The 15379-nt window shown below is 45.0% G+C and overlaps 2 protein-coding genes across 5 annotated transcripts in view; one reads left to right on the forward strand and one right to left on the reverse strand.

The window, feature by feature from the left end:
- ANKRD45 (ankyrin repeat domain 45) overlaps positions 1–15074 on the reverse strand; it is a 25331-nt gene extending 10257 nt beyond the window's left edge. The window contains exons 1-5 of one of the 4 annotated variants that reach the window (XM_082226913.1): positions 14794–15074; positions 13421–13739; positions 11442–11609; positions 1091–1185; positions 440–578 (exon numbers count right to left, since the gene is read on the reverse strand). In XM_082226913.1, the coding sequence (XP_082083039.1) occupies positions 440–578; positions 1091–1185; positions 11442–11609; positions 13421–13724 (706 nt within the window). In that variant the 5' untranslated portion in view covers positions 13725–13739; positions 14794–15074. Of the gene's footprint in view, positions 1–439; positions 579–1090; positions 1186–11441; positions 11610–13420; positions 13740–13930; positions 13956–14099; positions 14336–14793 lie in introns of those variants that run through there. The other 3 variants (XM_082226911.1, XM_082226914.1, XM_082226912.1) reach the window with 3 other exon arrangements.
- Positions 4781–6429, forward strand: TEX50 (testis expressed 50). The gene is made up of 2 exons (XM_082226916.1): positions 4781–5296; positions 6048–6429. Exons 1-2 carry the CDS (start codon positions 4961–4963, stop codon positions 6312–6314), a joined length of 603 nt encoding a protein of 200 aa, XP_082083042.1. The 5' UTR covers positions 4781–4960; the 3' UTR covers positions 6315–6429.
- Positions 15075–15379: the final 305 nt, after the last annotated feature.

Below are 15379 nucleotides of genomic sequence, written 5' to 3' on the forward strand. Positions count from 1 at the left end.
ATGGGCTTGCTTCGCAAGACGAAAATGTCTTGCGAGTTCCTGCGGGGTTTTTTCCCTCCCCCCCTTTTTCTAAGCCGCTAAGCCGCTTATCAGCTGATCCGATAAGCCGCTAAAAGCCGCTAATAGCGCTAATCCGCTAATCCGTCAATGGGCTTGCTTCGCAAGAAGAAAAAAACCGCTAGATGAAGAGAATCACAGAACAGATTCTTTTCGTCTTGCGAGGCACCACTGTACCTTGCAGATGGCCAGAACTCCCATTTGTATTGCAGTTTTCACTAATGGGAAGACACAACCTAATTTCACATCCTGTGGAATGTGCAGGGTTTCCAAGGCAGATACTCAGTAGTACATTGGCACATCTTTCTCCATAAGAAAGATTCTCCAAAATAAGAATACAAAGAAAAATATTTCCATTTAGTAGGGGGGCTCTGGTACTCACGGGGCGTAGCCAACTTTGTGAAGATGGGAAGCATAATGTCCTCCAGCAACTGTTTCTGCTCCACAAAATCTTGCATAGTAGCCTCTTTTGTGTTTTCAAGCCAATCTGACTTGGCTTGACAGGCCTTCAGAGAAATATTCTGCACAGAGGGGGGAAAGTGAGTGTGTCATATGGGAAACTAGAAAAACTAACCAACCAGTTGTAGCTAATCAGGCACTGGCATCTGCTGCCCAGTAGTAGTACAGTGGTACCTTAGGTTAAGAACTTAATTCATTCTGGAGGTCTGTTCTTAACCTGAAACTGTTCTTAACCTGAGGTACCACTTTAGCTAATGGGGCCTTCCACTGCCGCCAGATTTCTGTTCTCATCCTGAAGCAAAGTTCTTAACCCAAGGTACTATTTCTGGGTTAGCGGAGTCTGTAACCTGAAGCGTCTGTAACCCGAGGTACCACTGTACATGTTGCTTGCCTCTGCTTTACTTGCAAAGTTGTAAGTAAGGAAATATTACAAAAACACTCTACGTCTCCAATGCTCTCTCCAACAATGAAAACCAAAACCTGGGTATCACTGCTACTGGAACATCTCAAAACATGGTGGGCAGCACACAAAAACACATATTTATGATCCATAATTGTGCATTCTCCACTATACCTTATCTTCTTTATTAAGCCTTCCCTGAACTTTCTCAGGATCAGTGATTGTTGTCTGGATTTGGAAGATCAAGTTCCGTAAATTCTGCTTGGCTTCTAAAAAAAAAGAGAGAGACAGAGAGATTAAAAGCCCTAGGTAAGTGTTTGTAGTCTGTACTTATAGTCAAAGGTAACAATGGCCATTAACTAAGAACCAGTCAGCATCTAAATCCACACATTTTTATAAGGTACCTATAGGTTATCAATTACCAGTCTCTTACCATAGTGCTCATATAATGTGAGACACTGAGGTTTTCTACAATCAAGCAGTATATAAATATGAATGAATGAACAAATGAATGAATAAATAATAAATATTACATAGTGTCAAAGTTTAGCACATTCCTTTTAGTAACGGAAAATTTGGGGACACAACAGCATTCAAGATAAACATATATTTGTTTCATGGTTTTCATGCCAAAAAACAGTCCCTTTTTATAATCCCCCAACTGCCAGAGTCAAAAGCATAACCTGGCTATCTTGGCAGGGGATAATGATACACTACAGGACAGCTATTCTTCCTTTCTCCTACGGACTTCCCTCTGAGTTGGGGCGGGTGATCTTTTCCACTGGGAGGGCCACATGGCCTCAGAGACAACCTTCTGTGAGCTGCATACCCATGAGACATGGCCAGAAGCAAAACTGGGGTGAAGCAACATATGTGACTTTTGCCTTTATAAAACACGCTACATTCAAGCCTTTTCAAATCTAGAGGCTTCCACATACTTATCTCTCCATCCAGGCAGATAAGATGCAATATCACAGTTCAACGCACTCAAGGGGCAAGTGGTGGATTAGGCCTATTGGTGGAGGTGATAATGCCGTTTACCTGCCTAGACTGTGTGGTCTGGAGAGCGTTCCAAGAGCCAGACAGACAGACCTGGAGGATGGCGTTAGACCCGTGGCCCCAGTGGCGTAGCGTGGGTTGTCAGCACCCGGGGCAAGGCAAGTAATTTGCGCCCCCTAACCCGTGGATTTGCGCCCCCTAACCCTAACCCCCAGATGTTGCGCCCGGTGCGGCCTGCACCCCCCACGCTACGCCACTGCGTGGCCCCGAGGTTCCCCACCCCAACTAGGTCTTCGGTTCAATCTGAAATGGGAACTGAATTCCCTTTTGTGAGTTGTGATGTTATTGTATCTCTCCTATACAGTATAAATACATACTTTGTAACCTCTGGCTTCCTATGGAAATGAACTTGCAAGACAAGACACACCAAAGAGAAGCTAGGCAAAGGAGGCCTTAGATTATGATTCCTGGACACCCTTCAACTCTCTTCCTATAAGTACCCCCAGGATGTACAGAGCACTGAAACACACACAGCGTGGCCACTTTCAGATGATCATAATTAGCTCAATAAGCCATCATGTGAATGAGTCTTGGCCCCCGCATGCAAGTCCCCCAGTATGCTTCACTCCTCTGTCCATGTGCTCCAGTGAACAAACAAGGAAATGCTCTGTTAATGATAATTTCCTGTTAAGTCTGAACTGGGAAACTTTGGTTAATTGCTTTGAACCAAACCAAGATATGAAGCCATGCTTTGAATTCAGCTTCATATTCCAACTTCCTCAGAAACCATTCTCACTTGTGATGAGCAAAGTACTGTTGCTACATGGAGGGAACAAGGGTCATTTGTGTCTTGGTTTACAGCTGAATTCAGCCAGGGTCTCTCTACCATTCACTATGGAGTCTTAGTCTATATTTGCATAATCTTGAATTTTTAAAGACATTGATAAGAGTAGAATTTAAATAAAGTCAATTTTCTGTAATATTGATTAGTAAAACAATCTCATTTTGCTTCAAAATCCAGTACACTAATTATTTAACACTTAACAAAACTGCGATAAGTCTATAACCGTGCAGAAAAAAATGAACAACTTTTAATAAATTTTCATTCTAGGCCAAGCTTTTTGGTTATCAGGAGTATGAGATGCCTTGTCTAATACTATTTTTAAACGCTTCTATATTACTGCATTGACTGACTTCTAATATGTTGTGTAACAAAAATCAGCTTGTACAACGGGACTTCTAGTTTCTCTTCTTCCCCCTACAGCCCCTCAAATGCCCCTATAATTTGCTCTAGAGCAGGGATGGCGAACCTTTTAGAGACTGAGGTGCCCAAACTGCAACCCAAAACCCACTTATTTATTGCTAAGTGCCAACTCGGCAATTTAACCCGAATACTGAGATTTTAGTTTAGAAAAAACAACTCATACATTAACATCTTTTGTCTTAAATGAAAAACACAATAGCAGAGCTTTCAATGATACAAACAACTTTTTTTTTTGAAAGGTAAAAGTTTGCATTTCGCATGCTTTTGAACAATTAATGTGATTTTTGCTGTTTTACGCATGCTGATAATTTGTCTAACCTTGCTGAACTCAAGGCGGCTTACTTCCGACTAGGAACAACAGACTGGCGGGAGGCCCTGGCGCATCAAAAGTCAACACCTGCTCTGCCGCTTGCCAGGGTTACCACAGCTCTAAATGCACCCGAGAGCAGAGCAGGAAGGCAGGTTGGGCGCAACCGAGCTTGATGGTGGGGAGGCGGAGCCAGCTCAGAGGTGGCCGTCAGGTTTGGTTGCGATGGCAGATGGGCTTGATCGGTGACTTGAGTAGCGGTGGTGCAGGCTTTGGACGGAGTGGCAGTTTCCTGGCACAAGCCCTCCCCCCCACCCCCCCTATGCAGCCCCAAGAGTGAAAATGGTGCCCTAGCAGTGCTGGGACCATACTGGAAGCGGCTAGAAGTCTCCTGCAGTGCTGGAGTGCCAGTTTCACCTCCTAGCTATGGCCCTGCTTGGGGGGACGACACGCGTGCCCACAGAGAGGGCTCTGAGTGCCCCCTCTGGCACGCGTGCCAGAGGTTCGCCACCACTGCTCTAGAGTGTTCCCCAGCCCTGTGGAACAGATTTCCAGGGTGTGCAGAGATTGCCAAGGTGAAGGGAGGAAAGGAAGGAGAAGCTACCTTGCACAGGCAGGTGCCCACTCTTGCTATGTTGGATCTCATTCAGGAGTAATAAGACTCATCCAAATGACTATGTAGTATCCCTTCACCTTGCAATTGCATACATCCTCCAGAATTCATAAGCCAACTGTACTATTATATTATGTAAAGGTAAAAGGTAAAGGACCCCTGGACGGTTAAGTCCAGTCAAAGGTGACTATGGGGTGTGGCGCTCATCTTGCTTTTCAGGCCAAGGGAGCTGCTGTTTGTCCACAGACACCTTTCCGGGTCATGTGGTGCAACAGAACACCATGATGAGTGCCAGAGCACATGGAAACGCCATTTCCCTTCCTGCCACAGCAGTACCTATTTATCTACTTTCGTATTTCTAGGTTGGCAGAAGCTGGGACAGAGCAATGGGAGCTCACCCCATCGCACACATTCAAACTGCCAACCTTCCAATCAGCAAGCCCAAGAGGCTCAGTGGTTTAGACCACAGCGCCACCCATGTCCCCCTGAATTATCTGACAAATATAAAGCAAGCTTTTGAAAATTGCCAGTTTTATAAACTCTCCATACTTTGCACTGAGAAAAGTGCTACTGAGAAAAATCTTGCAATCATAATGACATCATAGAAGCTTTCATGTATAAAGATCAGGATCCCCCTTTATGACATCACAGAACCCTTCCCCAGCTGATGGGTTGATTATATGGCCTGCATTCAAATCTCTCCAGTGCTCAGGCTGAGAGCTTGGTCATGATGGAAAGATTTATGTGATTTATTTAGATTTTTTTTAGACAATGAATATGAACTTAAACAGTTATTTGCTACTATTCCTACACAGGAAACATCAATTAGCAGAAGACATTTCTTGCTGAAAATTTCACAGAATGTTTTCTCAAGGTCTTTGTCAGGTTTCTCTCCTTTGGACAGTCTTATTGTTTCAAGATGTTATTGGGTTTTGTGAACGACCAGCTTGGACAAGAGTTGCTTGGGAAATGACTCCACAGGATCTGGAACTACTGGCGACTAAACAGCAATCTAACTGTTTTCGTGATTCGATGTGTCAAGTATGCCATTGTTTTACTGGCTTGGGACTATCCAAAGAGTCTCTAGAAGTTGTGTATGCTGGTTGTAAAGTAGCATTCCTCATAGTGAGTGGTTTAGTTGTGCACTACCTGTTCATCAAACTGAAACTGAAATTGACATTGGCGAAACCCACAACGGTAAGATATTCTCAACTAGCACAATGTCTGGCTCCCTAGCTTTAATTTCTGACCTTTAACTCAGATTCTAATTTAATAGAAAAATATATGTAAAAAAACAAACCATGAGTCTTAATGCTGATCCCAGTCAGAAGTACTTTCTAAGTAACACTTTCTAAGGTGAGCACAGCCACACTATAAATGTACTGGTTTTATTTAACATCAATTTCCTCCACAGCATCCTGGGAGTTGCAGTTTGAACTGACAATTCTGTTAGAGATCCTTAGCACTCACAGAACTGTGATTTCACTAATTCTTTGCAAGGACAAAACCATGTATAGTCTGGTGTGTAGATATGCCCAATGTGTGCTTTGTACACAAAAAAACTAAATTATGAACAACTGAACCACCTGGGACTCTAACTACAGTGAACTCGCTTAATATGTGCCTAACTTATACTTATACAGTACCTACCTATATGTTAAAGAATCAAGTGATCTAGCCATCTAATAAGCTCAGCTTTCACAGAACAGCAGATAAAAGACCAATGAGCATACTACCATAAAGACAAAGCAAAGGAGTAGCAGATGTTTTTTATGCCACAGGGTCAAATCCAGGACAGCAATCTAAGACCAGGAGTACAGGGATTTCAGACATCAAATTCCTCTTAAAAGGCATAATAGCAGAGTCAGTGAAAGAGATGGCAACACTATTTAACTTGTAAATTGCTTTCGATGCAAAGTATTACTCCCTGTTTTTCCATTTTTCTCAGCCCTGTAGGACAATTGCCCAAGCACCTGCACTTCCAGTTGCTACCAAAGTGAATGATGAATACACCCACAACATGGACAAAATGCTCTACAGGCTGGTGGCCAACACCTCCAAGATGATGAAATACATGAAGCATGTTGCTCACCGTTACAAGAAAGAAGTCAAATATCGCAAATTAAGCAAAAAGAGCAAAGCAGATGAATTTGATGAAGACGAACAGTTCTTCCCAATTTGTCCCCACAACCACAGCTCCAGTGGAGACACATAATGCATGAAACCTAAAACCCAGGTTCTTCCCTGCTATGTTCAGCTCTTCCTTTCACAATCTTTCCAATCATACTCTTAAGTCAACAGCGTAGCACAATAAATGGCAAAAATCTCAACATGCTTGATCAACCTTTTTGAGAAGAATTTAATGAAGAATCTTCTGGATGATTGAGGTGAAAGAGGCCCAAATGAAAGGCTATTAAACATTTATTTTAAAAAAATCTACCCAAAAATTAAAGCCTGTATCTGATATGCTGTGATTCTTCCATATGACCCTGCTGTATTAAGCAACTTCAGTTTTGCACAATTAGGATAAACTGCTACATTTGTCTGTCAGAAGATTCCTTTTTCACTGGTAACAAAAATACTATGTTAGCAATTAAATACCAGCCCACCTCAATATATTTCATAGCTAGCCTTACCACTAAGGTAGCATTTCTATGGCAGCAGCAAACAAAAAGGATTTCCCTTCCATTGCTATCCTGATATAGCCTCTGCTCTGGAATGATGGGCAAAAAGGGTCATAATGCATGAAACCTAAAAAGCAGGCAAACAGGCAGGTGACTCCAAGGAAAGTAGAGGGTGGACAAGAGATGCAATGACAGAGGCTCAAGTTTACGTGAGCTTGAACTCACCTGACAGGACAGTGTAAGACATCAGGGCATGAAAAGATCCCTCAGCAACCAAGCAAAACCTGGTCTGATATATTTGGTTTCCTCTTCAACGTCCCTCCCTTTCCTTGGAACAGCTGTGCCTGCCACCCATTGCATGGTCAGTCAGCAATAACACTTTTTGCAGCCCTTGTTGAGGAACATCTCTTCCCTTTAGTCACTGAGGCTGCCATGCACACTCCCTACAGAAATGATATAGAAGAGTACTCATCGTTGCAGTGTGTGTGTATGCCATCCCAATCCACACAAACTCTTCCTGGGAAGCCAACGCAACGCAGAACACAAACCAAACCAAATCAAATACAGTAAATGCAATCAAATGTATCCCACAAACACCATGTAGAACGTCATCCTGACTCAGCTAAGAACTAAACATGGAATCCTCACCAGTGAATGTGCCTTGCTGTGTTCCCCTCACTGTTAAATGTGTGGACGACCACAGCTGGTTTTCAACTCAATTTAACTATTTAGATTTGAGGTATCCCCTGTTCAGTCATGTCTTCAGGTGGGCAAGATACTATAATTAACAAGGTAGCTTCATGACCTCATCACAATGGAGCAAGTTATTGACCTTGACCTTTCTCCCGTTCTCAGAGGCATACCTAGGCTCCCTTGTGCCCTTTGCAAAGAGCTGTATCGGTGCCTGCAAAGCTGGGAGAAACTGTGGAAGCCCACAAACAAATTGACTATGGGGTGAGCGAAACGGAGCTCCTGGCCTAGGGTCATACTGTTAGGGGCTCAACTCTACCTATACCAAAGTCTGCCCCACAAGTTGGAGGGCCGTAGCTCAGTGCTAATACAATTGTGTTGCAAGTAGAAGGCCCCAGGTTTAATCCCCAATGGCACCTGTCACACCCCAAGGGGCTTCTGGCAGTTCCCTCACTGCGAGAAGTGATCCGGCCAGAGGAGCTTCTCAGTAGTGGTGCCTGCCCTGTGGAACGTCTTCCCATCAGAAGTCAGGGAGATGAGTAACACTATAACCTTTAGAAAACACCTAAAGGCAGCCCTGTACAGGGAAGCTTTTTAAGGTTTAAGGTTTTATTATGTTTTTATATACACTGGAAGCAGCCCAGAATGGCTGGGACACAAATAATAAAGTATTATTATTGGTCTGTCCATCTCTACTAGGGGCAAAGAGTAACCCAGCTTTCCCACCTCCCTCACGGCTCCATCACCCTTTCACTTCAGCAGGGCAAGTTCCTCAGATTTCCTTCTTTCGCCTCTTCCTCCTCCCCTCATGCCCCAACTGTAATGTGTTGGGGGCCACTATTACTGCAAAGACGGCCATGCTGAAGACAAATGCCTGCTCCTCCTGCTGCCTGAGGCAGGGAGCTGGTGAGAGCGATGATCCATAGGGAAGCCTTGGCTATGGCTCCAGCCAAGTTGGGCACAGCTAAAGCTGGAAGGAGAAAAGGTGGATTCACAGGTCCTTTCTGCCTGTGCGCACACTCACCTGTGGCACGATTTTCACTCCCCACTGGGATTGCCGCCTTGGTGGGTGCCACTTCACCAATGTCTAGGTATGCCCATTCTACAATGGCTAGCCACCGTTGGACTAGACAGGCCTTTGGTCTGAATCACTAGGACTCACACCTATGTTCCATTGTAAACTATGCACTGGCCTGTATAGTACTCTGAATGTCCAGCCGGGAGAACATGATCCTTGGCTTTGTAAAAACATTCAGGCACCCACCCCGCTGTCTGATTCCAAATAAAGAAAGTTTTTTTTAAGGAACTAGGTTGGTATTACAGATAGTTTTAAGCAAAGTAAATTGTTTTAGCATTCGAGTCAAACATTGGCAGGAACTGAGTAGGAGGAAGGGTAGGGGGATATTTGTTTTGCATTAAAATGTAAAATCTATATTTAAAATCAATAATATTTTTTAAAAGTGTTATGTGACTATTCACATTTTAAAATACACATACAGTCATACCTTGGTTCTCAAACAGAATGTGTTCCAGGAGTCCGTTCGACTTCCGGAACTGTTCGAAAACCATAATAAATATTGATGTTTATCTTTCTTCACCCTTGTTTCTTCTTCTCCTTCGCCTTCATTCATTAATTAAATTTGTATACTGCCCTATACCTGTAGGTCTCATGCAGATCTTCCCTGGTGGGGTAGGAGGTGCCATTTTGGACCCAAGACATTTTGGCATCTGAGGTGGACCCATCAAGTGCGGCTCAGGTGGCTAGTTTTCATACATATATCAGTGATAGCCATCTGACCTGTACTATGCAAATATACTCATAGAAATTACAGGGAAGGGGAAGAGCTTCTAATGAACCCCAGTAGAGAATAACATAAAAATAAGAAATTAAATGCATTGAAAAAGCTCAGACTGTTGCACTACTAATAGGCACGCCACTCGTGTCCAGTGATGTGCAGTCATTGGACTAGGGAGACTAGGCTAATCCCCTAAATGTTTCCCTAGTGCCTGCTTCCCAAAGCCCGGGAAGCTTCTGCCTGGCTTAGGAAGAGAAGCGCAATGCTCCTACGGGTCCAAGAGCCCTCCTGCCACCTTCCCAAAGTCTGCCTAGCTTTAGGAAGGAGGCAGCAGAGCTCCACATCCTGTCAGAGGCCTGGTGCCTCCTTCCCAATGCTAGGAAGCTTCTGCCCAGCTTAGGGAAGGAGGCATGATGCTCACGGCATGACACCAGCCCCCTCCCCCCAACTGCCCTTGCAAGCTGGTGCATCTGGCCCTAACTGTTCCCCTACAAAAAATTTCATCACACACCACTGCTAGTGTCCATTACAGCACTGCTGCAGGACACTTCCCCCTCTGCAACCAGGCGTGGTGGGAGCCAATGGAAGGATGGCAACAGCAAGACATTGCCACCCAAGTGCCTTCAAAACAATACAAATGCCACAGTACTCTCAGAAAGACACAAAAACACTCAGGCACCCACACTTTTAACCAACAAAGGCCTGTCCAGGCTGCCAACATTTTGGCATAGGACTGTGTCTTGGAAATGGGTGTTTGTTACAACAACATCAGATATATGGTGTAACGTGCTTAAATGCTGCTGCACCATAAAACCTCTCCCATGCATACCAGCACCAGACTAGCTATGCCCTGATAAAGACCATGGAGCTTTTTATACACAGCTTTCTTGCTTTTAGGATACCTAGCATCCTAGAGAAAAAATCAGTTTAGTGTCTCATCTTCTGACTTTTCTTTTTCTATGAAAATCAGCAATTAAAGTGTTTCACAGCATACAGTTAAGCATTATCACATACTAATATCTGCAGATGAAGCTGCTATTAAAGGCATAGGAACAGAGGTCAGTTAAAAAGTTGGACACAGTAACTTGCACTGTGTTGGCACTCGTTTTCAGAAGCGCCTGCTGATCATGGTACATTCAAGGCTGGTCACGAGGCCATGATAATCCCTCAGTTCAAGTGCATTTGACTTGCATGATTTCAACCAAACATGGCTTGAAGGTGGGATGGTTGAAATTGTACAAGTCAAGGCAGGGAGCTTAAAAGCCCTTTTCATGCTGGGTCCAATCAGGGCTGCCCAACACATAAAGAGCTTTTAAGTTCTTCACCTTGCTTGCTGGGCAAGGCCTGTGCAGCATGCTGGCTCTGGAAGGTTCTGGGATACTCCTGCAAGATTTTGTGGGACAATCTGAGTTCCTGTAAGATCTTGCACAAGCACCACTAGCCTTCTAAAGTTGCTTGCTGGGAAAGGTCTGAGGCAGTTTTAAGGTAGTGTGACTGGTTTGGTTGCACTGGTCACCGCAATGCAGGGGCCGCCATAACAATGCTGTCCACCACTGGCAAGGTGCACTCTGCTGACTGGCTCTGGTGATACTGGAGATGCGCTTTCTCTCCCCTTCACTCACTAGCTGCGGAGCAGTTCCAAGGATCTGATTATACACAATTTTTGCTTATATGTGCAATTTTTGGAACCAAACCCCTACGTACGATGAGGGATTACTGTAAACCACTATGAGACTGTGTGCAAGAATGACACTGTTTTCTTTGGTTACAACTGACTGATATTTGACAGCAAATTTTATTTGTTTAAATGTCTTTTATGCTATTCTTCAAATAATAGGTGATGAGCCTGTAGTGAGAAGAAGCATAACAGAATGCGTTGTTAGGAGCTGCCTTTCTAGGCTCACTGTGAATTTTTGCAGAACTGATCTCACTGAAGGAAGATCACTAGGTGGCAGTTGGGCACCAAACCAGACAGGGTAGTTGAAAAACAAGACTGAGAGCATTGTTGCATGGATGGGGATCTAAGGCTTGGAGACCAGGATGCCACCCAATCTTGGTGACCGAGATGAGAGGCAAAGCTATGTTTTTCTGACCAAAATTCAGCACTGAATCAGTCCAAAGGATCTTCATGCAGTTCAAATCATATTCATTTACACCTGTCTAGAATTATGGTCTTATCATGAGTAAGATCAGATCCACATCTCAAAGAAGCTTAGGTGTTACCGCTCTTACCTGCCCAATCCAAGAATGCAACACATTCTGTCTGCTCATATCGGCAGGCAATATCTCTAGCCTTTTCACCCCGGGAGGTGGTTGCATAAATGTCAGCTTCCAGTTCTATAAGAGTTTTCAAAGTCTCTAGTTGTCCCCAGGCTGCAGCACAGTGGAGGAGTGTATAACCTGAGAGAGTGAGCCAAATTAGAATGTGTAGTTGTATATAGAATACCCGTTTATAACATTTTCTCTCTCTCTCTCCCTCTCTTTTCATTCACAAAACAACCAAACATAACCAGCTACTTGGAAACCTATATTTTAACCAGAATGTACCTTTAGCATCTCAATCTTGGGATTCAAACCATTCATTTATTATTATTTTTAAAAGCGGGTTATCAGCATTCATTTACAAACAGACAAGCAACTAGTGTCTACCGTATTTTGCGCCCCATAAGACGCTCGGGCCCATAAGACGGACCTAGTTTTTTGGGGGGGAAATAAAGAAAAAAAATTATTTCCCCCCCCCCCAGGTGCGGGGCTGGAAGAACCAGGTCGGGGAACAGTGGGAAGGCACGCTCTGCCTCCCCGCTGTCCCCCGAGCTTGTGGTGGCGATGGGGAGAAGTGCACCAGTCCCAGGAGGGCAGGCAGCTCTGCGCCGCCATCCCGAGTGGGGCAGGACTTAGCGCCCCGCTCGGGATGGCGGCGCAGACCTGCCTGCAGTCCCGGGACGGCAGGCAGCTCTGTGCCGCCATCCCGAGCAGGGTGAGACTTGGCGCCCCGCTCGGGATGGCGGCGCAGACCTGCCTGCAGTCCCGGGATGGCAGGCAGCTCTGTGCCATCCCGAGCGGGGCGGGACTTAGCGCCCCGCTCGGGATGGCGGCGTAGACCTGCCTGCAGTCCCGGGACGGCAGGCAGCTCTGTGCCGCCATCTAGAGCGGGGCGGGACTTAGCGCCCCGCTCGGGATGGCGGCGCAGAGCTGCGCTGGTCCCAGGACCGCAGGCAGCTCTGCACGGCCACCGGGAGCGGGGCGGAGCTTCTCCCCCGGCTCCCGGTGGCCGGGCAGAGCTGCGCTGGTCCCAGGACCGCAGGCAGCTCTGCCCGGCCACCGGGAGCGGGGCGGAGCTTCTCCCCCGGCTCCCGGTGGCCGGGCAGAGCTGCGCTGGTCCCAGGACCGCAGGCAGCTCTGCTCGGCCACCGGGAGCGGGGCGGAGCTTCTCCCCCGGCTCCCGGTGGCCGGGCAGAGCTGCGCTGGTCCCAGGACCGCAGGCAGCTCTGCACTGCCACCGGGAGCGGGGCGGAGCTTCTCCCCCGGCTCCCGGTGGCCGCGCAGAGCTGCGCTGGTCCCGGGACTGCAGGCTGCTCTGCGCAACCCTCGGAGCCGGTCTCCCGAGGGTTGCGCAGAGCTTCCTGAAGCCTGGAGAGCGAGAGGGGTCGGTGCGCACCGACCCCCCTAGCTCTTCAGGCTTCAGCGAAAGCCTGCATTCGCCCCATAAGACGCAGGCACATTTCCCCTTCATTTTTGGAGGGGGAAAAGTGCGTCTTATGGGGCGAAAAATACGGTACTTAAGGTTCTGGTACAAAAGGGATTTTGTGCTCAAGATACAATGTATGTTATACATCCTTTTTTTAATTGTAGTCTGTTCTAAGTGATCTCTTCAAAAATGTTTCCCATTGTCCTGTCAATAATATTATAGATTTTAAAAGAAAACCCAACTTTTGCCTGCTAAACAGATGGTGCAAATTTTGTAAATAATAAATATAGGTACATCTGTCCAATGTATTCCAGGTGAAAACTGTTATGCTTTATAGGGCATTTTATGGAAAAACAGACTTGTTATGAACTGCTTGCATGGTGTTCTGCAGAGAGGAAGGATCACCCTCAGACAACCAGGTAGAGAGGGCTTTTTTCCCCAACTACAGAGAAAAAAGTATGAGCAGGCAAACTAGTAAAAAAATTGTGGAGTACATTTTTTGTATAACTGGTCAGTTATGTACCTCGGGCCGTCTTATCCTTCAGATCAACCCCGTATCTTGCCAGTGTCCGGATAACGTCGCTCTGCCCAGCCATACAGGTTGCATACAGCAGGCCTCTGCCCACAATATCCTTTTCCATTAAAAGCTGGTTGGCTTTTTCATGATCAGGATCTTCCAGGTCCTCAAAAATCTGTTGTACTCCCTCTGTGTCACCAGTTAGACAAGCTCTCAGGAGAGGATTGAAAGGCTTTGGTTCCTCTTGAGGCCCCAAGTTCTCATGCTCACTTTTGTTTGCCGAGTCTACTATCTCCTCTGTTGATTCCATTTTCCTGGAATAAGCCTGAAAAGGAACAAAATGGAACCTAATTTTTGTTTGCAGGAAATTCATACTATTTGGTCAAGGACAAATCAAAAGGTTGTTAGGTCTCTAAGTATCCTTTCTTTTTGACTAGGGGATGTTGGAAGAAAGATAATAAGAAAGAAATCCATCCTAACAGCTATCAGCTCACCCACCCAGGATCACATTTTTACTTTTCCTCATTCTAGTCACACATTTTCCATCCATATTTGTGGCTGATAACTAATATGCTTCCCATCTTTCATGTCCACTACTAGGTTTTCTTGTGACTCCTGGGAGTAAGAAAGAATGCAGAAAAACTACTTCTGAAAAACCTTGTATCACCAGAATTACTACACTCACAGTGTGAATCTGTGCGTGTTTATCCAGAAGAAAGTCCCACTGAGTTCAGTTAGTGCACATAGGATTACAAAGTTCCAACATAACTTTCTCAAAATGTGACCCACAAATATTTGATTACACTACTGGCATAACAACATGTGTTTGAAGAAGTCAGATAAAAAGGGAAGATATCAAAATATTATCTCCTGTTGCTCATAAACAATTGGGTGGAACTTACCCAATATGAACACCTAATGTTCTTTGTATTCCACAAAATCTGTAAAAAGTTTCAAAACATAATCCTTTTGCCATAGTATTTTCTCTCCTTTCTGGTTTGGTTCAAAGATACTGTTAGATGTCACCCCTATCTCCCTGAGCTGTGCAAGATTCCAGGGGATGCATGTGCGCTATACCCAGGGCGTTTTTCCTTTTTGGGGTTTTCCCTAAGAAATGAAGTACACGTACATGTCAGTCTCATTCAAGGTGTACCAAATCTATTTGGGTTTTTTTGTGTGTGTTTTTGGTATTGGTATCCCTCTTGAACAGCCTTCTCCCAACCTTGGCACCTTCCAGATGTTGGACCAAAACCCTGATCAGCCTCAGCCAGTGTGACCTGGAATCACCTGGAAGGATGGGATTTGGGGTACAAAACAGTTGAGAGCACCAAGCTGTTAAAGGCTACTCCTGTGTTCTGCTAAGATTGCCAAGTGCCAACCTCTCCATGAAGCCTTTGACATGTTCCCCACTGTGAGGAAGTCTAACTGAAATGAAGTCTTCTCCCATTTTATCCATGCCTTGTGCCCATATCTTGACAATGAGTCCCTTTTGGGGCAGAGGCCTGTCCCTTTGTTTGTTCTTTGTAAATGTGCCAATGGGTATGTGGCTGGTGCTAAATAAATAAATAAAAATAAAATAAAATATAACCACCAAATAACTTTCTGGACACTCAGATTATCCTGCCTGCCTGATAGCAAAACTACAGGGTTTGTATTCAAGCAACTTTTTTTTTATTTCATAAAATTTATACCCCGCTTGAGTCTGAAAAATATAAAGAGATAAAACAATAATTTTGAGGGAAAATTCACAACCATACTTTTGAGTACTGTATTTTAACTTTTGTATGTTTTAAGAGATTAATATCACCCCAACTTTCTAAGCATGTGGGTAGGCAGGCCTGAACAAGAATGTTTTTAGCATTCTTTTACTCAGAATAGAGCCATTGACAATTAACGACATAGGTCTACTCTGAGTAAAAGTTAGTTGACTAAAACCCCATGGTTTTTTCCACGCACTCTTCCCCC

This window comes from Podarcis vaucheri (genome assembly GCF_965113315.1).
Source record: "Podarcis vaucheri genome assembly, chromosome: 6".
Classification (NCBI taxonomy): Eukaryota; Metazoa; Chordata; class Lepidosauria; order Squamata; family Lacertidae; genus Podarcis; species Podarcis vaucheri.